At 42.1% G+C, this 25386-nt stretch overlaps 1 protein-coding gene across 4 annotated transcripts in view; it reads left to right on the top strand.

Annotated features, from left to right (window-relative positions):
- Positions 1 to 16859, top strand: part of lrp6 (low density lipoprotein receptor-related protein 6) — a 49209-nt gene extending 32350 nt beyond the window's left edge. For 2 of the 4 annotated variants that reach the window (XM_063460209.1, XM_063460208.1), the window contains exons 8-23: positions 1639 to 1855; positions 1944 to 2233; positions 3275 to 3501; positions 3576 to 3760; positions 3892 to 4218; positions 4463 to 4665; positions 6481 to 6692; positions 7754 to 7944; positions 8573 to 8782; positions 8861 to 8986; positions 10921 to 11157; positions 11404 to 11514; positions 11900 to 12130; positions 12260 to 12396; positions 12796 to 12893; positions 14213 to 16859. In XM_063460209.1, the coding sequence (XP_063316279.1) occupies positions 1639 to 1855; positions 1944 to 2233; positions 3275 to 3501; positions 3576 to 3760; positions 3892 to 4218; positions 4463 to 4665; positions 6481 to 6692; positions 7754 to 7944; positions 8573 to 8782; positions 8861 to 8986; positions 10921 to 11157; positions 11404 to 11514; positions 11900 to 12130; positions 12260 to 12396; positions 12796 to 12893; positions 14213 to 14513 (3303 nt within the window). In that variant the 3' untranslated portion in view covers positions 14514 to 16859. Of the gene's footprint in view, positions 1 to 1638; positions 1856 to 1943; positions 2234 to 3274; positions 3502 to 3575; positions 3761 to 3891; positions 4219 to 4462; positions 4666 to 6480; positions 6693 to 7753; positions 7945 to 8572; positions 8783 to 8860; positions 8987 to 10920; positions 11167 to 11403; positions 11515 to 11899; positions 12131 to 12259; positions 12397 to 12795; positions 12894 to 14212 lie in introns of all 4 variants that reach the window. The other 2 variants (XM_063460207.1, XM_063460206.1) reach the window with 1 other exon arrangement.
- Positions 16860 to 25386: the final 8527 nt, after the last annotated feature.

The raw sequence follows: 25386 nt of genomic DNA, 5'->3' as shown, positions 1-25386 counted from the left end.
GAACTTATTATGGGAAATAAATATTTAAATCAAAACAAGCTGCAGATTATTTCACATTTTACTTGTGAGCAATGGCACATTTAAATCTTACAAATATAGTTATTTGGCTTATATCGTGATATATATCGTTATCGCCTGAAATGAAAAAAACATATTGTCATATGAAAAAATCTTATATCGCCCAGCTCTACTCAGAAGTTTAATGATATTAAAAAAAACAATAACTGGGTTAGGTTAAATTTTCTCTGATAAAATATTTAGCTGAAGGATAAACACTTGAAACAGCTAAGTTATGAGTATGTAGGTTAAATTAGTGATTTAAAAGTAAAAGAGAAACGATTAGAAACAGTCGAAGAACATAAATATTTAACTGATAGTAACAAATAGTTGGCTTTTGAATGTTAAACGTGCTGGATAAAAAGTTTAATTTATCTAATTTAACAAATGACTAGCTTAAAGTGAGCTAGTCAGGAGCTGAAGACAAGTGGCTTAGTGTAGATCTTTTTATTTTCAAATAGCTGTACAGCACTTTGTTTGAAAGCACTTTATAAATATTGTTATTATTAAAAAGTTAAAAATATTGATGTATACATGAACAGATGAATCGTTAAAGTCACAGATGGTTGAAATGTTAAGCTAAAAGTAATAAAGTCATTTAGGTTGTTGGCTAAGTGTAATTAATGGCTAAAATGAGCGGTGTTGAGGGTCCACATGGTTGCTGCAGTGACTCAGTCCTTATGCATCATGTTTGGTGGTGCTGATGGAGGCGTGTTGGAGCTCCTCTGATGGTGCGTCAGTGTGTGGAGGTTGTAACGTGAATTCAGTCTTTGTTTTAATCGATTGCAGCTTCATGTGTGAGTTTTTCTGTGCTTGTGTCCCGTGGAGTGGGTCTTTACAGCGCTCTGTCCTGCTGTTTGTTGAAGTGAGATGTCAAATTTTGTGTGAGAGCAGAAGAAGAAGAGGAGGAAATGTGGCGCCCATATGCTCCCGTTGTTTGTTTGCTCCGGCTGTTGCTTCTAATTAGTGGCTCTGCGATGTGCTGCCAGGACGCCTGAGCCCTTATGAGCGTGCTCGGTATCCACAGTGAGTCTGCCCAGCCCCCCATCTGTGTAGCACTGGCTGGAGGAAATGTTCTGTGATGGGACCTGGTCTGTTCTCTGTTCATCCCTTTGTTTTACAGGAACTTGGCGACTGCATGGACTTTCAGTTTATAGTTTGATGCTGGTTTAAACATGCTGGAAATACGGCAACCTGCGTTGGAAGCAGGTTTATAAACTCTTCCTGCTGGTGTCAGCACTTTAATACAGCAAACATCAAACTCTTATTCAAACCATAACATTTAATTTTTTAAATTTTATCCCCTTTTTTCTTTTCTTCCTCCTTTTCATCTTCTCCTTATTTTGTTTGTCTTCATTTTATTCTTTACTCTTTCTTATCTTCTGATTTGGAGGTTGGCTTCCTCTTTTTATTCTCACTTCTTCCTCTTTGTCTTTACATTCTTATTCCATTTTTCCACTTATTGGCTTTGTTTTCATACTCTTCCTTTATATTTCCTCTTTATTATGCTCTTCCTCTTCCCCTGATGTCTTCCTTCTTCTCCATTCTTTCAGACTAAAATTTCTTACCTTGTGTTTTCAGGTGATGAACATGGATGGGACTGGGCGACGGGTGCTGGTGGAGGACAAGCTTCCTCACATCTTTGGCTTCACCCTGCTTGGAGACTACATCTATTGGACAGACTGGCAGCGGCGCAGCATCGAGCGCGTGCACAAACGCACCGCAGTGAGAGAATTCATCATCGACCAGCTACCCGACCTCATGGGCCTCAAGGCCACGAATGTACATGAAGCCTTTGGTGAGTCCAGCTGATGATGGTCTGGTCTGCAGCAAATAAACCTCCCCATTTTCTCCCCAGATGCTAACTTTCTGCTTCACACGCTCAGGTACGAACCCGTGTGCGGATGATAATGGCGGCTGCAGTCACCTCTGTCTGTACAAGCCTCAGGGCGTGCAGTGTGGCTGTCCCATCGGCCTGGAGCTTATTGCCGACATGAAGACCTGCATCGTCCCCGAGGCCTTCCTGCTCTTCTCTCGTCACACAGACATCCGCCGGATCTCCCTGGAAACCAACAGCAACAATGTGGCCATCCCGCTCACTGGTGTCAAGGAGGCTTCAGCACTCGACTTTGACGTCACCGACAATCGCATCTACTGGACCGACATCACTCTGAAGGTGGGACTCATTTTCACATACTTGTTTTTAGTCGTTCTCAGTTTTTCTTCCTCACGTCGTCTGAATCTTTTCTTCTGTCAGTTTTTTTTTCTTCAGTCTCTCTAACACTTCCTGGTGTGAGCAAAACCTTGGTTGTGAACCTAGGGGTGGTAAAGATGTAAACAAAAAGCTCGGACCCTGCGCATCAGAATGTGTGAGATGTCGGCTTTCTCGCCCGACGGCATGTACATGGACACGCTGTCGGTGCTAAAAAAAAGACAGCTCACTGATTCTGAAGCTGCAGGTTTTGTCACTCCAACCAAAATTCACTGAACCAGCAGCAAACGAAGATCAAAACTACGCATCACATTTAATGAACATTGTCATAAATTCCCTCTTACTATTCCTGTTTTTCTTCCATCATGATAAAAATCACACTTCCTGCCCAGTTCTCTCTAATTGTACTTCAAGAACAGTTTCCCATCTCAAATCACGGTTTTCTGTATTATTTGCTTGCTTATTACGCACTAGTCTACCGTTGTTTACAGTGCTGTCGGTCACTTCTTTGTTTTGTTTTCCAAAAATGACCTCCAACAAGAAAGCCTCATTTCTGCTTTTTAATACCAAAGAAATTAAAACTTTTACAAATTCTGCCAAACTGCAAAACGCTTGGCCGTGTCTCTTAATAAAACCTCTGTAACTTTGCTCTGCTTCAGTAGCATCAGGTAATGTCCATATGTTGATTCATGGTTTTCTTCAGTTTTTGATCTACAGCAGAATATTTTTAAGGTTATCAGCTATAAAAAGCCAGGCCAGGAAAAATCTCCTTCATGATTTTCTGTGTTTTATCCTCATTTACTTTGACACAAAGGCATCTGCTGTGATGCTCACACCTCTGATGAAGTCTCACAAGTGTCAGTACTGATAAATGATGATATTTCTGACTGTCTGAGTCAAAATTGAATCAAATCAAATCAATTCTAGAAATCAGTGAGGATACCCAGCCCTATTGTGAACTGCTGTTGTTTATCCAGTCTTTACTTTGACCTTTGACCTGTGCAGACCATCAGCCGGGCCTTCATGAACGGCAGCGCTCTGGAGCATGTGGTGGAGTTTGGTCTGGATTATCCGGAGGGGATGGCGGTGGACTGGCTGGGGAAGAACCTGTACTGGGCTGACACTGGCACGAACCGCATCGAGGTAGCCAAACTGGACGGGCAGCACCGGCAGGTTCTGGTCTGGAAGGATCTGGACAGTCCCCGAGCTCTGGCTCTGGATCCGGCCGAAGGGTGAGAACCGCAGGAAGCGGTCTGCAGGTAATGATGGTGGGTGTGGTCTGTGCTGACCTGTCTCCTCTCTGCAGGTACATGTACTGGACAGAGTGGGGCGGGAAGCCGAAGATCGACCGAGCGGCCATGGACGGGACGGGACGGATCACGCTGGTGGCCGACGTGGGACGAGCTAACGGACTCACCATTGACTACGCAGAGCGCCGCCTGTACTGGACTGACCTGGACACAACGCTGATCGAGTCCTCCAACATGCTGGGTAATCTCTCAACCTCATAACTGCCAACCTAACCATTCAGCTCATGTTAGAGCAGCAGAGCGCACTTCGTGTTGTGTGACATAAACGATAGAAAGCATCAAAGTTTTTACTTCTTTGTTTGTCCCCTTTAGGTCTCGACCGTGAGGTGATTGCCGACGACCTCCCTCACCCGTTCGGTCTCACCCAGTATCAAGACTACATCTATTGGACGGACTGGAGCCAGCGCAGCATTGAGCGTGCCAACAAGACCAGCGGGCAGAACCGCACCGTCATCCAAGGTCACCTGGATTACGTCATGGACATCCTGGTGTTTCACTCGTCCAGACAGGGTGGCTGGAACGCCTGTGCCTCCACCAACGGTCACTGCTCCCACCTCTGCCTTGCTGTCCCTGTCAGCAGCTTCGTCTGTGGCTGCCCCGCCCACTTCTCCCTCAACTATGACAACAAGACCTGCAGTGGTGAGAAGACGCTTACACCCCCGCACGTATACAAACATCATACAGAGTTATTTTAACACCTAGATTGAGAGAGAAATAAAATAACTGAAACGGCAAGCGTCATCTTTGACTTCTGTATGGTGGCCTTTATGGGACATCTCAGACTCAGCTGAAGTTTGAGCTTGATACCTTGAGTTATCTTTGTTTACTGTTTCTGCCCCACAGAACCTCTAAGAATTTTGTCTGACGTGTTTCTGTCTTTCAGCTCCCACATCCTTCCTGCTCTTCAGCCAGAAGACAGCGATCAACCGCATGGTGATTGACGAGCAGCAGAGCCCCGACATCATCCTGCCCATCCACAACCTGAGAAACGTCCGCGCCATCGACTACGACCCACTGGACAAGCAGCTGTACTGGATCGACTCCAAGCAAAATGTCATCCGCCGTGCTCAGGAGGACGGGAACCAGGTACTGCATCCATTAGAAAAACTGGAACCACTGCCGGTCCCTGGGGAGAAAATCCAGATTCTGGTGGTTTTAGTTAACAGTCAGATCAAAACTGCCAGAGGAACTGAAAGTGTTTTTGGACAGGTGGAGAGTCGGTTTCTATAACAAACTTAAATTTGTCTCCTACATTCACATGAAAGATATTCAAATAAGAGTGTTGCTAATGTTGAGTAACCACTACCATAAATTTGCTACAAATACGCCAATCACCGCACACACACATGAATCGGTCTTTAAGTGACGGAGTATGAACCCTGCTTCCGGGTCCAAACTGCTCTGTTTATTAAGGCTGTTTTGTTTTTAATGTGTTTTAATGTTTTGTATGTTGTTCTATTTAATCTAAACAAGCCCCTAAAAAGAAAAAAGAAAAAGGAAAAAGTCAGTGATCACTGTGTACCACTACTCATTTTAAAGCACAGTTTTTAAAACCTTATGATATAGCTACAGCCCAGCCCATGCAGCAGTATATTAATGACTAACCTCATATTGTGGATGGATTATCTCAGTTGTTCTCCTGACTGAAGTTTGGTCCGTTTACAGCATCCTGCCATGCGATTGCATTTGTCTCTAACCATCGGGAACTCTCACGTTAACTTTTATCGAGTGGAAAAAAGTTAGCGTTCATCCTCCAGCTTCACTGTGTTTATGTTATGCTAACATAGCTGTGTCGCTAGCCACCACATCATTATATACCAGCTAGCTCAACTTCAGTAACGTCACTGCTGTTTAGTTTTCTGGCTTCAATTATGTTGGAAGTGATAGCAGAGCTGTACATTTTGATTTTTTCACAAAACTCTCAGTCAGAACATGGTATATCATGTTTAGGTGGAAACTAGCGAGCCAACTCCCTGCTAACTTCTAACTCTGTTAAATTTAATACATTCTGTTTTCATGGATGCCTGGATTTTACACTTTTACACCCCTGGTAGAGCAGCACACTGATCATTTTATCAAAGAAGAAAGAATTTAATCAGTTTGTAACTCTCAGTGATGTCGCAGTGTTCGTTTGACTTCAGGACCTGAAGCGGAGTTTGGACGTCAGACTTAAAGACCGGATAACCTGTGCCATAAAAGAAAACGATGGGCTCACTGGATATAAAATGAGGTCCCGTCTGAGCCCCATGAGCATTTTTCACTGCAATAATTGTAGTAAATGTGCAGAAGTCAGTTTGACCTTCATACTGTTTTAAGCGCTGTTTCAGGCCCAGAAAAGTCAAGATTTATTTCCTTTTAATATTATCAATTTCATTTTAACATTTACGATTCTTCATAACCTGATAAGTTCACCACATTTAAACAGAAATGGAGACAGTTTACATCCACTACGAGAAACAAGCTAATGACTAAATCTGGCTTTTGTTAAGCATTATTTTTTTGTATAATCAGCTCTGAGCATCATGGGATATATTGTAGTTTCAGTAAACTGCAACAGTTTAATGTCTTGACATTTTTCATGAATCTTAGACTTTGAACGTAAACAGAGAGATGAGACAGAAACCTTAAACCTGCAGTTTTCTCAGGGGGAGTTCAAGTCATTCCTAAATAAACATCACAAACGACCTTAGTGACAGCATCTATAGAGAGGAGGGCCATGTGTGAGCATGTGCAAACGATATGTTGCCGCTTTGATGTCGTTCTTGATGGAGGGTGTTTCTGGTGTCGTTTTGGACATTTTGTGCGTGCGTGCGTGCGTGCGTGTGGGCAGTAAAAACAACCTTCATTTGTCTCTTACAGATTAAACATTTCAAACTGCCCGTTTCTGGTTTGTTTTTCCAGAGCATGACAGTGGTGTCGGGCTCGCTGGGCGGACACAGTCAGGGTCTGCAGCTGTACGATCTCAGCATCGACATCTACAGCCGCTTCATCTACTGGACCAGCGAGGTCACCAACGTCATCAACGTCACCCGCATCGATGGCAGTAGAGTCGGTGTGGTGCTGCGGGGGGAGCACGACAAGCCGCGGGCCATTGTCGTCAACCCGGAGAGAGGGTCAGTACCGCTGAGGCCTCACACCAGTAATCACCATCATTACATCATCATCGTCAGGGCACTTTTTTCAGGCCAGAGCACAGAAAAATCACAGGAATTGTTTTCCTCTTTTTACTGAACATTTTCTTAAACACAGTGATGCATTTTCCATTTTTAATTTTTTTTCCAATCAAAACAAAAATGACAAAACAAAAACAAATGTAAATGCACATCCCTGTCAGAATGGCCGCATAGGCTCAAAAACACAACGTAAGAAATATTATTAAATCCTTTACAAATAACAGTATATTCATATATGAATATAAGTGACGATAAATAAATTTTTTGTTCAAATCTTTTAGATTTCTTCAGATTCTTGTGTTTTTCTTTGTGTATGAGTTGAATTTTTGTTTCTGGAAAGCATCAGGTCGCGGTGTGATGGACCTGTGCTGTAGGTTTAACACAGAAGTATAAATCAAACCCTGAACGTTTGTCTCTGGATCAAATATTATGATGTTATCATCCTGCCTAGCAACCACCTAACAACAGGCAAAAACACCCAGTATTTGTAGCATGGGCATGTAATGGTAATAAACTGGAACAAATACTGTGGGGTACTTCATCTTCTGTGTTTACACCATCCCAGGCCAGAAAAAAATCGTTATGGAAACTGAAATCTGTTCGGGATTCAACATTAAACAGCTGAGAAACACTTGAATGATAAACATTAACATGATTCCTGGTTGTAAATCAGCTCTTTCATCCTCCTGTGTTTCTGTAGTTAATCTGATTTAGATCCAGAAAATGTCACCTGACCCACCTGCAGGTCGTCTGTATGGCGGTGTGTGTGCACTCTGCCTTTAATCGCTCTCTAATTTGTCCTCCATGTTTGTTCTGTCGGGCTGCTGCAGTTCGCCGGCTCTGACTCGCTCGCTCTGAGCCATAATTGTAGGTTAGTTTCAGGCCTTGCGGTCGAGAGATGAAGTCTGCAGATGTTCTGGTTAACTTCAGAGCGGCGAGAGGGAGAACGTGTACAAACCTCCAGTCTTTGTCCTCACAGCCGGTACGTTATGTCCCCGCAGGTACATGTACTTCACCAATCTAATGGAGCGCTCCCCGAAGATCGAGCGGGCGGCGCTGGACGGTACAGAGCGTGAGGTGCTCTTCTTCAGCGGCCTGGGGAAGCCCGTCGCTTTGGCCATTGATAACGAGGTGGGGAAGCTGTTTTGGGTCGACTCAGACCTGCGGCGCATCGAGAGCAGTGACCTCTCGGGTGAGTTGGGGCCGTCGGGTGCACTTCAGTGTCACCTGTCCAAATATTTTACTGTTTACTGCAGATCGACCAGAGGCTCAGAGTTCATCTTAAAAACTGAGTTTGGTGTTTTTCTGCTTAGAAGATATTAAAGGAATTTATTTAAAACTGGAGTTCGGCCTGCTGCACATTCAAATCAAATCTGTTCCTGTGGATTCTGAACTAATGCTCAGCAGTACGAACCTAAACAGGAAGTAAACAAACCTCCATGAATGTCAGAAATCAGCGGAGGTGGGGGTTGGTGTGGAGACCGGCATTCCTGTGATTCTCCGGCGCCGCGTGCCGGCCTGTTCAGTTCCTCAAATGTTTCCTCCTAAAGGAAACTCGGCCCTGCAGATTTTAGCTGCAGGAGGCTGTGAATCCTTTTTCTCTTGTGAATTTTGTGCCTCTGGGACTCCGCCTTGATGAGCAGATTTTCTGGCTGTTGACCTCGGTGTATCGCTCTCCATCCTCCCACCTCCCCTCTGCCTCACCCCTCAGTTTCTCTCCCGTTTCTTTGCTCCTGAAGTTTTTGCCCTACAACCTTGTTCTTTTTTTTTTTTTTTTTTTTTTTTTCTTTTGTTCCCGGCACTTTTTTGAAATGATTTAGGAGCCAATCGCATCGTGATTGCGGACTCGAACATCCTGCAGCCCGTGGGCCTGACTGTTTTCGGGAACCACTTGTACTGGATCGACAAACAGCAGCAGATGATCGAACGCATCGACAAGACGACGAGGGAGGGACGGACCAAGATCCAGGCCCGCATCGCCTACCTAAGTGACATCCACGCAGTCCACGAGCTCGACATGAGGGAGTACAGTGAGTCCGCTTTACATGCACGCTTTAACCGATTTCCTCAAACTGAAACCACGCTCACCTGAGCTCTGTGATTTCCAGGTAAACATCCGTGTACGTGGGAGAACGGCGGCTGCTCCCACATCTGCATCGTGAAAGGAGATGGGACGACGCGCTGCTCATGTCCTGTTCACCTGGTGCTGCTGCCCGACGAGCTTTCATGTGGAGGTGAAGCATAAAATCATCAGCATTAATAAAGATTGCTCAAAGATTTGAGCAACCCTCCTCTCAGTAAAATAAAATAGATAGATAAGGGCTGTTCAGATAACGATATATATATCGGATATGAAAATGTCTATCATTTCATATTAGCCTATTGTTTGTTTTGTGGTGACACAAAATAAACTGTTTACGGCAATATTTTTTCGTCGTTTTGATGGTTACTGTAGAATTAATTTCTTAAAGTTCTCTCTTTCTCTTATATTTAATATAACCACACTACGGACGGACAAGAGACTGTTTTTATGCGTTGTCATTAGCAGCAACGATGATAAATGCACTGCGTGGCTCCGCCGTCCGCATGTTTATTTTCCACATAAACCTTTCACAATAAAGCTGTAGATCCTGTTGAGGTTTTTCAAAATAAACCGAATCACGTGAAAGAGTACGCAGAGTGTTTACGGACGAGAAGCTAAAAAGAGCCGTCATGTGCTAAAAAGTAAACATAAGAACAGGTTTTCCCCCGCAGCACGCCGTGTAATAAAAATTGCAGCTGTTTGAGCTTATGTAACACTCAACTCCAGGTGCACGACGCTCAGCTGAAAACACTTCACGCAAGTCGAGTTGCCTGAGAGTCACAGAATTTTTCAGAAAATGTAACATTTTTGTGATAAATATCGCTGTCAGGACGATAAATGTCTTATATCGGGATATGAAATTTTGGTCATATCGCACAGCCCTAATGTAGATATAGATAGATATGTGATATAGTAGAGCTGGGCAATAAAACGATAACGATATGTATTGCGAAATAACTTTTTCTCGATAGAAAAATTAAACTATTGCGATAGACCTCATCTCTCTCTTGTTCTCTTAAAAAAAAAAGAAAAGAAGAACAGCCAATCCAAATTAAGTAGCGCAGAGCCGAACCAATCACAGCCGCAGCATCACGTCACGTGACTTGTTACGTACAGCACAAGTGCCAAGCCGCGCATGTGTGGTTTGGGAAGCAGCCAGCCGCTGGTAATGGAGGAAATGAGTGTGTTTCGTAGTGATGTATCGGTCGCGAACAAAATGGCTCTTAGAGCCGGATTTTTGACGTGAACGACGCGAGCCGGCTCCTTATCGCGAGCCGTGGGTTTTTTTCTTTCTTTCTCTCACCCTCTCTCTCTCTCGCACTTTTTTTCCGCTTCACTCCGCACGCGAGCCTTGTGCTTTGCGCTGGGAAGAGGGGGGAGGGGCGGTAGTTACACTCGCAGTAGCACAGGAACAGAGCGGGAGGGAGAGAGAGAGAGAAAGAGAGCCAGGGACAACAACGTCACATTAGAAAGGTATAGTAATCATCCACAACTATTTTCAGTTGCGAATGATAAAGGATTCTGAAAGTTCAGAAAGCTATACAACAAGGAGAGATTGAAAATTTCCTTTTAGTTCTCAGTTTATTTGATATTGACAAAGGTTAGTCAATTTTGTCTGTTCTTCTGTAAAACAAACTAAGATTTATTTTTAGAATTAACATTTCCACACAAGTGGAATTGACAATTTAGTAGTCTGTTTTGTTTGTTCTATTTTGAAACTTAAACGCTTTAGCGGCTGCCTTTTTGTGTAGTTTGCAATATTTGCCTTTATTTATCTGAAAAAGTCTCATGTTCCTTAAGTACATCTACCCTGTTGAACTTATTATGGGAAATAAATATTAAAATCAAGACAAGCTGCTGATTATTTCACATTTTACTTGTGAGCAACGGCACATTTAAATCTTACAAATATAGTTATTTGGCTTATATCGTGATAAATATCGTTATCGCCTGAAATGAAAAAAACATATCGTGATATGAAAAAATCTTATATCGCCCAGCTCTATGATATAGATATATATTCATATATTTGAATACAGTTTCAACGTTAATATAAGGTTTGACCAGTGTCCGTGTCGTCCTCAGAGCCGCCCACCTGTTCGCCGGAGCAGTTCTCCTGCACGTCGGGCGAGGTAGACTGCATCCCGCAGGCCTGGCGCTGCGATGGTTATGCCGAGTGCGACGACGGCAGCGATGAGGAGGACTGTCCGGTCTGCTCCGACTCAGAGTTCCAGTGCGATAGCCGGCAGTGCATCGAACTGAGCCTTCGCTGCAATGGAGAGATCAACTGCCAGGACAAATCTGACGAGAACAAGTGTGAAGGTGAGCCGGGTAAGACGGAATCTTTGAGGCGGGAACGCCGCAAAGTAAAACTTTAATTCCTCAGCGATTTAATTTTTAAAGCTTGTGTGTGTGTACCTGTGAGAGTGTACAACATTTGTTTCTAAATGGTTCACTCCTGAAATAAAAGACAAAGGAGCCCACGGTGTTTAAATATCAGTGGCCCGACCACAAACGGCAGCTGTAACAAGTCTGTTGAGCGTCTTTTGACTAAATGTTTGTCTGCAGTTCGGTGTCCCGCCGATCAGTTCACCTGCTTCAACGGCCAGTGTATTGGGAAGCACAAGAAGTGCGACCACAACATGGACTGCATGGACAACTCAGACGAGACGGGCTGCTGTGAGTCTGCAAACACAAACATCCAAAACATCCGAGCAGTTTGATCCGGTTTATCTTTTTTAATCTGATCACTTATGTTCTGACCTGCGGGAACATCTTAGCTGTGGTGCTTCTGTCAGACTTCAAATCACTGAAACAGAAAAACATCTAACAGTTATGAATAAATACGTACGTGTACTACACCAAGAGTTGGGGTACACACATACCCACGCGGGTTTACTGTACACCAAGAGTTAGTGTGTGTGTGTGTGTGTGTGTGTGTACCTGTGTGTGACACCAAAGCTGAATCAGTTCTTTGTCTCCATCTTATATAAGTAAAATAATAACTAGAACTTATATTTCCATATAAAGTAAAAATTTAAAAAAAAATCTTCTGTGATTTCAGATCCAACTGAGGAGCCACCGCCGCCTCCTCACAACACCATCGGCTCCATCGTGGCCGTGGTCATGGCATTGTTTGTGGTGGGCGCCATCTACTTTGTGTGTCAGAGGGTCCTCTGTCCTCAGATGAAGGACGACGGCGAGACGGTCACCAACGACTTCGTGGTTCACGGGCCGTCGTCTGTGCCGCTGGGATACGTGCCGCATCCGAGCTCACTGTCCAGCTCGCTGCCAGGTGATGATGTCATCCTGGGTCACACATGGCAAATTTTCCCCGCTGCTCTTCTCAAACTGACCGAAAATCTGAAGTTCATGTTTTATTTAATAAATAGCTGCTGATTTTTGTGTATAAACCCATCGACAGGTATGTCCAGGGGGAAGTCTGTGATTGGCTCCCTCAGTATCATGGGTGGGAGCAGCGGCCCGCCCTATGATCGCGCTCACGTCACCGGGGCTTCATCCAGCAGCTCATCCAGCACAAAGGGAACGTACTTCCCACCGGTGAGAGACAAACACGCTTACTCTCCCCGCTTCCTTCTATAAGACTCTACCTGCTGTCCTTAGCTGGATCCATTGATTGATTGGAAGCGTGACTGTGCTGTAAATGAGCCTAAACTAGCAAACACTGCCCCCCACTGTTTGTCTGAGGAACAACTCTTTGTTTTAGTTTTTGTTAAAGAATGAAACAGTGAAGTTATTAACTGTTATTTGTTTATTTTTTTGTTTTCAGTTTGAGCTGAATGTAGATTTGGATTCACGCTGATAAAAAAGCAGCTAACGTTACAGTGTCTGAGTTATTTGAGCTTTCTCTTTTTAACGCTGCACGTTAAGCCTCTCTCCTTGTGGACTCTCTGGTCCTGGGTCACATTGGTAAATTTCTCTTATTTTTTTGGTTCGCAGATCCTGAACCCTCCTCCGTCTCCTGCCACGGTCCGCTCCCAGTACACCGTGGAGTTCGGCTACTCCTCCAACAGCCCCTCCACGCACAGATCCTACAGGTCTGTATGCTTCTGTCTGTCAGGAACTTCCAAACAGCGTCTGCTGCAGTGAATTCCTGAAATCCCTGAAGTGCTCTGGTTGTGTATTCAGAGGATTCCAGAGTAATGGAGCTGGTTTGGAAATGTAATCAGAATTCCTGCCACAGATGCGAACGTTTACCCCTCGGAGATGCCTTCAGGGACCCTCGGCCTCTTTTTGTTTGTCAGTTTCTTCACGTGAGACCGAGCGTGTGTTAATGTAGGAGGACATTTAGATTCTTGTGGAAAGAAGCTGCGTCTGCTGCTTTTTCTCAGCCTGCTGTAAATATTTGTTTTGTTTTTGGGCCACAAACCAAATTGATAATGACAGTAAATTTTAGTAGCAGCTTTAAATGTTTGTCAGATCAGAGCCACAAAGAAACTAAATTGTGAAACCATTTTTCCATTTTCCTCTTAAATCCAACTGAACAAGCAGATTCTTACCGACTGCAGCAGCTAACAGAAACTTTTTCCTTATAGTCAGTCCCAACCTGACTTTCCTCTGTGTTGCAAAACTAAATTATGATTGAATGTTGGCTTTTCATTAGAAGTTTAATCAGTTACAAACATCCTAGAAGTGACTTTGTCTGTTTGCTTTGTTGCCACAATAATTCAGAAGACGAACAGAGTCAGACATCTTCAAGTTAAGAATTCATATAAAGTAAAGAGATGCCACTTATGTCCTGGCATTAATGACTTCATGGAGTTCTTTCTCCCCAGTAGAATGATTGCACAGCATAAACCTTTAAGGACTTTAAGAAACAAGTTTGAATTTTAAATCTATTTTTGTTTTTCTCTAATTCACACAGGCTCAGCTATATGTGTACACCCCTCACAAATATTTGGTTCAGGTGCAAATTTTAACATTTAATCAGGTGCATTTGGTGGCCATTAACAAGCATTTGGCATAATTCTGGCTGATATTCAGCAACTCTTCTTGGTAGATTGGTTGGTTTCCAGGCCCGTCTTTTAAGCACAGTACACAAAGGGTGGAGGTGTTAGCCTCCTTCATGATTTCCAGAACCGCCACTATGCTTGACCGTTGGTCCGATGTTCTTCACTCCTCCAAACACACCTTGTCATTGTGGCCCAACAGCTCAGTCTGCGTCTCGTCTCTGAAGTTCCATCCTTCTTGAATGCCTCATGGGGGCATTTGACTCTTTCTCCACAAGTTGGAGCTGTTGCTCTGGTTTTCAAGCATGTAAAACACATGTGACCTTTGACCTCTCTACACCACAGTGTGAAAGAAGCAGAAAAAAGAAAATGTTTTTTGTTCTCACTTTGCCATTTCTCTTTTTCAGCTACCGGCCCTACACCTACCGCCACTTTGCCCCTCCCACCACCCCCTGCAGCACTGACGTGTGCGACAGCGACTACACTCCGGGACGCCGGGCGCCGCTCAAGTCCAGCGCCGCCGCCAAGGGCTACACCAGCGACCTCAACTACGACTCAGAGCCTTTCCCGCCACCGCCGACGCCCCGCAGCCAGTACCTGTCGGCGGAGGAGAACTGTGAGAGCTGCCCGCCGTCGCCTTACACCGAGCGCAGCTACTCCCATCACCTCTATCCGCCGCCACCGTCGCCCTGCACGGACTCCTCGTGAGCCAAATCCCCTGTGATCCCCCACCCCCTCCTCACAGCTCCGCCCCCTCACTGTAAATAGCAATTGTGCATATATGAGGTAAAAAACGGGAAAGAGAGACTGATGTAACAGGAGGAGCGAGATGCAGGACGAAAAAGGGAAAAGTGAACCGGGAGCTGCAGAACATTTGTACATTGAAAAGAGAAAAGCATATTTATATATTTTCTATACAGTGTTTACTGATAATGCCATAGAGGTTTGTATTAAGAAATTTGTACATTTTTTATGAAAAGGTTTTATTAAAATCATCACAAATATAAGTTGCCTTAAACCAGGAGAAAAGAGGCTGAAGGACACAAAGCACACAAATCAATGGGACGTTTAACTTATGATGCCAAATATAAAAAACATCGACAGCTACAGGGACGAGAAGAGCTCTGCCCGGAGGCTCCTCCCATCGCCGCGCTGCTCTGTAGTTACCATGTAAACTGGATGAGGAGCGGCTGGAGAGAATGTGGTACTGGGTCTTTGATTTGAACTTACCTCTCCTTCTTTTACTGAACGGTTCGTCTGTGTGGGTGTGAGTCATGTGCTGGATCGCGAATCCAGGACACTCTGTCTGAGCAATAAGGCACATATTTACCAATAAATCAAACCAGAAGCCACTCTGAGTATCGACGACGCTGCAGGGGTTCAAACAACTGTGGTCCAGTCTCTGAGAGCCCCAGAGACGACACGAGCGTGGATTTTTTTTTTCTGTTTTGTTTGTTTGTTTGTTTTTTGCCCTTTGGCTATGTTTCTGTTTGTCACAAGGAACTTTTTTTTTTTTAAGTATCAAACACTGCAGAGAGTTTTGGCACAAACTCTAACGCACTGCAAAGTACTGCATGAGGCCAAATACAAGCTTCAATGGGAAAACTACAGTCATGACAAGGATTTGACTTGGATGTCCTTGTGAGTTACTGCAGCTCCATATTTGCCCTCCACAAACTACACGGACACCGCAGCGCAATACCTGCTATATTTTGCGCTCTGCAAACTTCGTGTAAGGTTCTGCATATTATATTCAGCAAATTTCAGCTCCACGGCTCTCACTGCAAACTGCTTGGTGCTGCACCATTAACTACATGCAGTGCATTGTAAACTACAGGTGTGAGCCCCTGTTACATTTTATTTATAACACACTTCCACTGGCACCTGTGCTCACACTGACCTCCACGCAGTGCTTGACAAAAAAAATAATCTTTTTTTTCTTTTCTTTTTTTTTCTTATTTTCACGTGTGCGCTCGTGTCTCTCCGGAGCCTCTGTAGACACGACACAAACGCGTTGAGGCAGCATGACTCACATCCTCAAACCCCTCCGTTGATGTTCAGACAGGATTTAAACCAAAACGTACGCTTGTGTTTTATGTTCTCATCGAAACGTTCTCATGCCCGACTGCAACTGACGCGAGCCAAAGCTGCACAGTGGACGCAGGAGGCGCTCTTCAGTTTCCACTTCTGTTTTGTTTTTTTTGTTGTGTTTTTTTCCTCACGTGTGGAGGAAGCAGCGTTCCCCTTCAAGAACACGATGTTGTGCCTGACCAGCTTCATATCCTTTTTTTTTTTTTTTTTTTTATGTTGTTGTTACTTTGAGGAAAAACACACAAATGAAATCCAGTGCCCACTAAATGCTATATAGTATTTTTGTACCACATATTGTGTAGATAACGTATTTATAAGCTATATAGAAAATCATTGTAAATCTATCCATTGAATTCTTGCAGTACTTTTCATTCCGTCTTTTTTTATATTGCCTCATTATATTTTTCTACAGAAAATCACTCCAAACTTACGGTGACAATCTCCCATCAGTCCAGTCGAAGAACATATCCAGGTTTTCTTGTCTGTTTAAAGTTGCTCTGATGTTTGAAGGACTGTTGTGCCAAATCTTTTTTTTTTTTTTTTTTTTTTTTTTTTTCTCTGTCAAACAACGTGGAGGCAGATGTTGGGACCAGAGGAGAAACATGAGACGCTTGCATCTGTTAGTCTATTCGTGTCTTTGCGCTCTGAGTTAACTTCAATCTTTTTTTCATGAATCGTCAGAGAAGTTTTGTTTCCCTTCCTGCTTTTGAGGGAGATGAATAACACCAGCATGAATTTGAAGACAATCTGATGTTTTACACATATTTTTTTTTTTAGTGTCTGTCTTTAAGACATTTTTCTGGCTTTTTATTCACCTTATTGTCGTCAGGATCCACATACAGGGTGCAAGTGAAAACGTGACATTTTAACATTTTAATCAGAACCCCAAACCACTGGCAAGCAGAAACTTCAGTTCGTCTTGATACTTTTTTGCTTGATAATTGTTTTGTGTTGTCCCCCCCCCCCCCCCCCCCCCATCCTTTATTCATTAAAACAAAAACAAAAAAGTATTTAATCATAGAGTTTGTATTTAAAAAAAAAAAAAAGAGAGAAAGCCAGGACTTTGAGATTCAGGAGTCTGAAACTGAGGGCAAATTTTCAGTCACTGACAAAATTCCGCACATATCATGTAGCGATAAAGTGATTTTATTCTGACGCGTCCTGTTGAGACTAGCTGAATTTCATATTTCCACTGAAGTTTTCTCATTTCATCACTGGATTTTCTAGAAACTGTCTTTATGATCTGCAGACAGTAGAAAGTAGAAAGATATTCTGGGGTCAAACTTCTACGGAGCCAGTGAAGTTCAGAGACATGTTACAGTTTAATGACTTTCAATATATTAATCTGTGAGAATTGTTTTCTTCCTAATAAACACCCCTGCAATATGTTTTATGTTTAAGATATTTGTACAGATGCTTAGCTGCCACAGACAAAAGCAGCTTTTCTGGGTATAAGGAACTTGATAAATGAACATAATCACATCATCTGCATATTAGCATTGGCGGGGGTGGATTATATTCTTATCAATGCAATAACATACAGTACTTTAATCTCAGATTTTTTTTTCTTCCCCCTCTAGGACTTGTGGCCCCTTTGCCTGTTTGCTGCTCTTTAAACTCCGGTTTTGTCCTATCCTAGTATTTTTAGCTGCCCACTTCCCCCACAACAGTCTCGATATGTGTCCACATCTGTGCGAGAGCTTCTTTGTTCTTTAGTTACAATGATCTGCTCTGGGAGAGGTTCTCATTTGCTCTCTGAGCTTTATCAAACCTTTTTCTGTACAAACTGTTGTAGCTGACCTACACTGTGTGAAGACAGATAAAGAAAAGTTGACTGACACGAATCAAGAACTCATAGCATGAACCCTTGATTCGATAATCTGCAACGGCTCGGTCCTCTGTGTTCTCCTCTGATCGGCATTTGCTTCCATGAAGAGTTTTTTGAGCTTATTAAAGTCTTTGTGTCAAGTCTGTGATCTGGGAAGTCAAATGTGAAGAAAATACTGTTAAGAATTACTAAATCTAAAAGCTTGACTGAAATTGGAGTCAAAACCTTTTCATATGATGGCAGGTTTAAGGATTTAAAAGGTACAAAAGAAACATTTGAGGGAATAAATGATGAGTTTACTGATTGGATGAGTCATTTGTCCTGATTAATATTACATGGAATTCCACTTGGTAAATAAAATAATTTGGATAAATCTGGGTTTAAAGAGATGTAGGAGCTCTAGTTTGCTTGTTGTATTTGGGAGGAATTTACCAAGAAAACGTCCCTTCTGACTACCGTCAGGCTTTGCAGATCCAGGGACGTTTCTGTGCAGATTGCGAGGAATGTGGATGAAAATGGTTCCAGGAAGTAGAAATGTAAAAAGGTGTTTTTAAAAAAAACAAAAAAACCCATTAAAAGCACTTTTGTTAGTTTATTGGCGGGTCGACAGGAAAACTGTCGGGATCTGTTTTGATCTTGTGGTGCTTCATGGAGACGACCAACATTTGGTTCGTCATGTTTGTTTAATTTCCACTAACTGTACGTTTTTGTTTTTGTTTTTATACGATGACTGCTTTACCTGTAAACCAGATGGACCTGTACAGCCCATCCAGCTGCCACCATAAGCTGTTGTAACTCATCAAATGCTGATTTTTTTTTTCTCTTTTTGTTAAATATAAAGTGAGTGAACTCTGCATCTGTGTCCTGATTCATGTTTAATAGGCAGAAATGCCAAAAACGTGGTTCTTTAGATTTGACAACACATCAAAATATGAAAAGGTACCAATAAATCACAGACATAAGGCATTTGTCTTTAGTTGTAGTATTTTTTTGCATCCTTAGCCTGATCATTAAGAACAGAAATAAAACCATGTTTACAAAACAAAAACTTTTGTTGTGTTTAAAAGAAAATGGGAATACAACTGTCTACTGTAAGAAATGATAATCTGTGTATGCCAATTAGGCTGTAGGCTGTGTGACATCAACTTTTGAAGTTTGAAACATCAACTGCAGCTCTTCATCATTCCACAGGGTGGAGCTGTGGCACAAAACACCCACATAACCACTTCCTATAGTTCACAGTCACTGAAGCAGTGAACTAATGGGAACACCAAGTCAGTTGTGGAGAGAAGATAGAACGGACATGATAACTTTTAGTATTGAGTACATTTCAAGTCCACAGTGGAATAAATCGCTGACAATCCTGAATACTAAAGTAAAAAAGAATGTTGAATCCCTGCTGAAACAAGAGTCTCTGTGTATTGATGAACATTCATGTATTTCTGAAATATCAGATGACTTATAACATGGATGCTCCCCCCCGTCTGTCCCCTTCGGGCTGCCTATGCCTCAATTTTATCTCACAACTTAGACATTCGCATTACTCACACTCTCATAACACATACATATAGGATCTTGGGGGTGGGCACGCTACATGGACTCCAAAAGACCATCAGGGTGTACACCTCACCCCTGGCGTCATTGCCCACCTCTCAATTTTAAATACATGTATTGTCAAAAGAAAATTGTATTTTCTAGTTAGTATAAGCTTTTAATGATATAAGTTTACTTGTGATAGAATGCTGCATGATGATCATTTCCTAGCTTAGAACTGATTGTACTTTTCATTGTTTTGGACTGATTGTTCTTTATAAAACGTGTTCTGATATTTGTATCTGAACCTTCCCACAGCGATAGTAAGAAGTCAAACAAGCAGTTCTGACCTCGCACACACACACACACAATCACATACGCACATGCTCACGTCACTGAACAAATGTATTCATTTTTCTTGTGTATAAATAAAGGCAAGTGCAAGAGCAGAGCGCGCACTTCACAGGGCCCCCACTCTGATATGAGCGCTCTGTGACACGCCCTTGCAAGTTAAAACCACAACGTCTGTGTGTGTTTCTCCTCTTAGACTCTTAGCTGAAGAAGTGTCTTTAGAAATAAATCTCTTGACATTTATTTTGGTCCTACGTAGCCGAGGCAGAAACATCAGAACTGTTATCTGTGACTCTGTTCCAGGATCCAGCACTGACTCCTGACGCCGTGGGAAGCCAGCACCGAAGTCTGTGCACAGCCCTCTTACACGAGGCCGAAAGACCTGGGACGTTAAATTCGGGTCCAGGCCGGTGTTTTTAGTCTGGTCCACGGCGGTGGGATTCAGTCTGGCGATCCGAACCACCAGTGAGACGTCTGAGGGTGAGAAACACTATTTTGTTTAAAGAAACGTAAAATACGCTTAGACTGGTTTTAGTAGCCAAAATTACTTCATGACAAATTAAAATACGTTTAGACTGGTTTTAGAAGTAGCCAAAATTACTTCGTGACAAATTAAAGTACGTTTCGACAAATTGAAATATTTTGACAAAGTAAAATAGGTTTAAGTTTGCCAAAAGGCCAAAAGGAACTGAGATAAAATAGGTTTAAGTTCGCCAAAAGGAACTGTGTTTAGACTGGTTTTAGAGGTAGCCGTAAAAATACTTCGTGACAAATTAGCGCGCAAATGTCTATGTGTGTATGTGTCTAGAAGTACGTTGTCACTTACTGGTGACAGAGGAGAACGGTTGAGCTTCGTCTCATAAAACTGATACCGCTTGACCTCTAGGGTCAAGTCAAAGGCCGTATCAGTAAACCACTCTGAAGTCAAGCGTGCCAGTGACGGCCCAGCAAAATCTTTGAACATGGAGAATAAACAAGCAAAATTAACACCTGATGAGGAATGCTTAGAAAAACAACAAGCCGGAGCAGGACTAATCCAAAAGAAGGGGAGAGGAATGGAGAGGCAGACAGGCGAAAAAGAGTAAAAGCATTAACAAACAAAGAAGACAGTGACTCAGAACAGGATAGCAGCTCAGGTGAAGAGAATAGTTCAGATCAGGAAGAACATAATAACCCCTCACCAAGTGAAAAATTCAAGATCAAAGTAGAAGTTTAAAAAGGGCTGGAAACAGACCTGACTGAATACATATAAATACAAGAGGAATAAAATAAAATAAACAAAAGGCTAAATTGAATTAGAACTTAACTGTAATGTTGATGATAGCAAGGATAACAACCTGTGAACTGGTATTAACAATTACACATAGTTGGGATGAAGACCATGCCCAGAATGAACAGAATGATTCACACAAACACATATTAAATGAAATAGAGAGATGCATAAGGTTGTGTCATTGTTCAGCCAAGGAAAGTGTGTGAAAAGGAAAATGTCTCCAGCTTGGGAAAGGGTGAAACTGCAGATCACCCTCAGCCCCTGGTGGATACAAATAAAATATAAATAAATATTGTGATATATTATTGCTGTTATATAAAGAGATAATAACATTAATAATGAAATAATATTAATATGAAGAGGCAACTTAGTCAGTTATGATGTGAGGTGGATAATTGTTAGAAGTAGTCTACATCAAGCTTAAGATTGCTCAAATTCAGTACAATGACATATGAGATGAAGAAAATAAAGAAAATATCTAAACTAATTAAGTGCATAGAGGCACTTGACCTGCTTGAAAACCTGTCATCCTAGATGAGACATTGCTGAAATATAGAGCACACCTATACTAACAACTAATAAGCTAAAACCTGTATACAACAGCTAAAGCTACAAAATTGAGAAGCTGAATTAAATATGTGGTCACTGCTAAGCTAATGAGCAGGTTACACATTTTTTACAGCAGGAGCTACATAGGAACACATCAGAGGGAGGGAAACAGCTATTAAGGCTCAAACATGCAGCTGTCTGTGGGCTCAGTTTTTTTCCCTCACACTTCTGATTTGTCTTTGGCAGCAGCCTTTTTTGCATCCTGACTCATGTCGGATGATACCATCAGTTGCTGACGTTGATACCATCAGCAACTTGTTTTTGTTTTGTTTTGTTTTTTTTTTTGGTTTTTTTTGTTTTGTTGGTTTGAAAATTAATTAAATTTGTGATCACACTCGTGGATCACAGTGACACATAATGATTAGGCATATGATTTACTAATGCAGATGTAATAAGTTTATTCTAAAATTCAAGGAGAACAAACAAGAACAACATCTTCAGTTGTGTCTTGGCTGTTGTTCTCTGTGTAGTGTGCTGATTTTTGTTTTTTGTTTTTTTTGTTTTGACGTGTTGCTTGAGTGAGGAGTACTGTGACTTCTGTAGTAGCTCTCACCATGCGACCTTGATGATGATAAGTTCAGAGCCAGATGAGAGCTGGGTTGTCTGCTTTGCTTTAGGTGATAAGGCAGAAAAGTTAAAACTTAGTTTCTTGTCTTGAGAAAAAAAAAAAGAAGGAGATTTTGTGTTCCTCAGCCAAGAACAACTACAATTTCATTTTCTGTTTTTGAGAAAGGAGAATTTAAAATAATAATAATAATAATAAAACAAACAAAGAGTGATGGTTTGTTTAAATGGTGAAGAAAGCTAATACTACAAAATACCATCTAGTGCATGATCTGCGAGCAATAAATGAAATCACTGAAATGATGCCACGAGTAGTAGCAAATCCCCACATTATACTGAATCAGGTCACTCCAAAAGAACAATGGTTCTCAGTGATAGACTTATCAAACGCTTTTTTGTTTTTGTTTTTTTCTCAGTGTCTGGCTTCACTTTTGAGGGGCAGAGACAGTTTCTACTCTACATAGATGACATTTTAGTGACTGGCCACACAGAGGAAGGGTGTAAGCAAAATACTATGGCTGTGTCACGTCACTTGGCTGAGTTAAGGCCACAAGGTATCTTTAAATAAACTCTAATTGTGGAGACCTGAAGGCACATACTTAGGGCACACCCTCTCAGGTGAAGGCAGAAATATACTAAACAAAAGAAAAGAAGCTATACAAAATGCGCCACAGCCACAAAACTAAGCATTTACATTCTTTCTAACTGTCAGTGAGCCTGAGTTATGACCTTGGCTCCCTGTTTTTCTGCTCCCGTGCAATGTGCTCTGTTGTCTCTACAATGAAAAAATAAAAAAGGGCCCTGACTCTCTGAACACAATAGTCTCTTTATAACTCAGCAGTATGAAATGTCATGAAATAGTTTAACTCACTCACAGTAAATCAGCAGTATAGGATAATACAAACCTTATCTAATAAATCTAATGATTTTCACATTCTTTTAACTCAGAAGTATGATGCGAACTAAAACTACATACTGATTACACAAGAAGTATGATGTGGCCTACAGCAGTATCATGATTCACTCATTTTGATTACAGGTATAATGTAATATATAGCAGCATAATAATCTCACAGCTGCTAATAGCACATTTGCCTTTCTTAACACACATGAGAGAAAGGCAGCTGTTAAGAAAATGCCCTTTTGGTTGAGACAGGCCCAGAGGCCCTGCATGCAAGCGTACTAACACACATGAAGAACAATGAAGAACAGCTTACACTATAGCACACACTATATACATGCGCCTCTATATCTCTCATTGGTGTTAAAGCAGGAAAAACTTAACAGAGTTTTGTTATCAAATGCTGAATTTATCCACTGCTGACATTTAACTCTCCAGCTTGCAGGACAATAGGTGAAACGTTTGTGAAAACAGAGAAGAAAAGGAAAAATAAATACAAAGAGAGTCTGGTATGACCAAGCAGTAATCAGACAATAAATTTAGTCGGTAATACAATAAATTGTGAGATGCTTTCTGTTTGATTCATGCAACACAAGTAATTTACTGTATGAAGGAAATTCTCTTTGTGATAATATTTTGAACGTGCATTTCTGTTGACCTATCAACTTAGCGCATTATGAGCTGATATGCAAATTAGTTGATTGATACTAGATTTGAAAAAATGACTGGATTATAAAATAAATGAATAAAATGTAACAGAGGGTTGAAATTAGTTTCTTATTTCTAGTGTGTGGAGAAGGTTTTATCATGGCACACATCTGTTTACATGGGAGGAAACTCCTTATGTGAGATGACATTTAGCAATTTGCAGATGTTCAGCACATCAGAAGAATGACTCTGAAATTACAAAGGGAAACAATTTTGCTGACAAAGCTGCAAAAGCAGCAGCTATAGCAACCACAGTCTTGTTAACAACTCATGAACACCACACCATTCCACTATCTGTACTGCAGGACGAACAAAAAGCAGCACCACCCAAAGAACAGAAGCAATGGCTAAAACACGGAGCAGTACTAGACACTGATGACATAATGAAAGTAACAGGAAAACCCATTCTTCCCAAATCATTGCACAAAACAGCCGCTCTAGTGAGACATGGCTTAAGCCATGTTTCAACGGGAGGAATGGTCCTTATAATAGACCAACAGTTTTACACTATTAATTTTGAAACTTCAGCAAAAGAATATGTGAGAACATGTATGACCTGCCAAAAACACAATACCCAAGGTAACTTAAGGCCAAAAAGAGGACATTTTCCTACACCACTTCACCCATTTCATACAATTCACATGGACTTCATTGAATTGAATGAGTGTCAGGACTCAAAATACGCTCTAGTAATCATAGCTGTTTTCTCAAAATGGCCAGAAATCTACCCAGTTAAAAAAGCAGGCGCAATCTCAGTTGCAAAGTGTCTATGCAACCATTTCATTCCAACATATGGTATTCCTACTCTGATAAGATCAGATAATGGAACCCATTTTGTAAATGATGTGATCAGCAAAGTATCTGAAGCACTAGGTTTCAGTTTAAAACACCATTGTGCCTACCATCCACAGAGTGCAGGATTAGTGGAGAGAACAAATGGCACTATAAAACAAAGGCTCAGGAAAACAATGAAAGAAACTGGCAGAACGTGGCTAGAAAGTGTAGGCATAGTCAAAATGTGGATGAGAATAATACAAGGAAATAACAAACTGTCCTCATTTGAAATCATACATGGGCGACCTTTTCCATTGCCAGTTATTAGCGAGCCACTAGATAAATCAATCCGTGAAACCACTCTGGCAAATTGGATGACTCAATTGTTGAAAAACAGAGAAGTTGTTTTGAACAATAAACTGCCGCAAGACTCTTCTTCACCTATTTCTTGCAGGTTGAAGCCAGGTGATTGGATCCTTGTCCGAGTACTCCAAAGAAAAAATTGGAGCTCGCCACGGTGGGAGGGTCCATACCAAGTGCTTCTGACCACTCCAACTGCCTGCAAAATAGCGGAGACCCTCCTGGATACATCAGAGCCACTGCAAAAAAGTTGAGGTCCCCAAGGATTCCACTTCCTTCACAAAGGAAAGGAAAGTCTCACTCGCGCTTGGTTGCTTCGGGGGTGAGGGGGGGCAGTGCCGATTGGGCCCCCGTAGGGTAAGCCCGCACTCCAATCTCCATCCGATCAACTTTAGGGCAGCCAGGTGCAGGTGTGTACAACCATGGGAAGGTGGACCCTCTTGGTTACCTTGACTACGATGTTCACCCTTACAGGACCCCAGCTGACGCCAACAACAGCTGAACCATGAGGCAGACAGAAAAGATGGACACACGACAACTCCCACCTAAGAGACATGACACAAGACCACATACACCCTTGGATGAACAA

The sequence above is a fragment of the Pelmatolapia mariae genome, linkage group LG17 (genome assembly GCF_036321145.2).
Source record: "Pelmatolapia mariae isolate MD_Pm_ZW linkage group LG17, Pm_UMD_F_2, whole genome shotgun sequence".
NCBI lineage: Eukaryota > Metazoa > Chordata > Actinopteri > Cichliformes > Cichlidae > Pelmatolapia > Pelmatolapia mariae.
The sequence above is the reverse complement of the archived record's forward strand: the minus strand, read 5'-3'. Positions and strand labels throughout refer to the sequence as shown.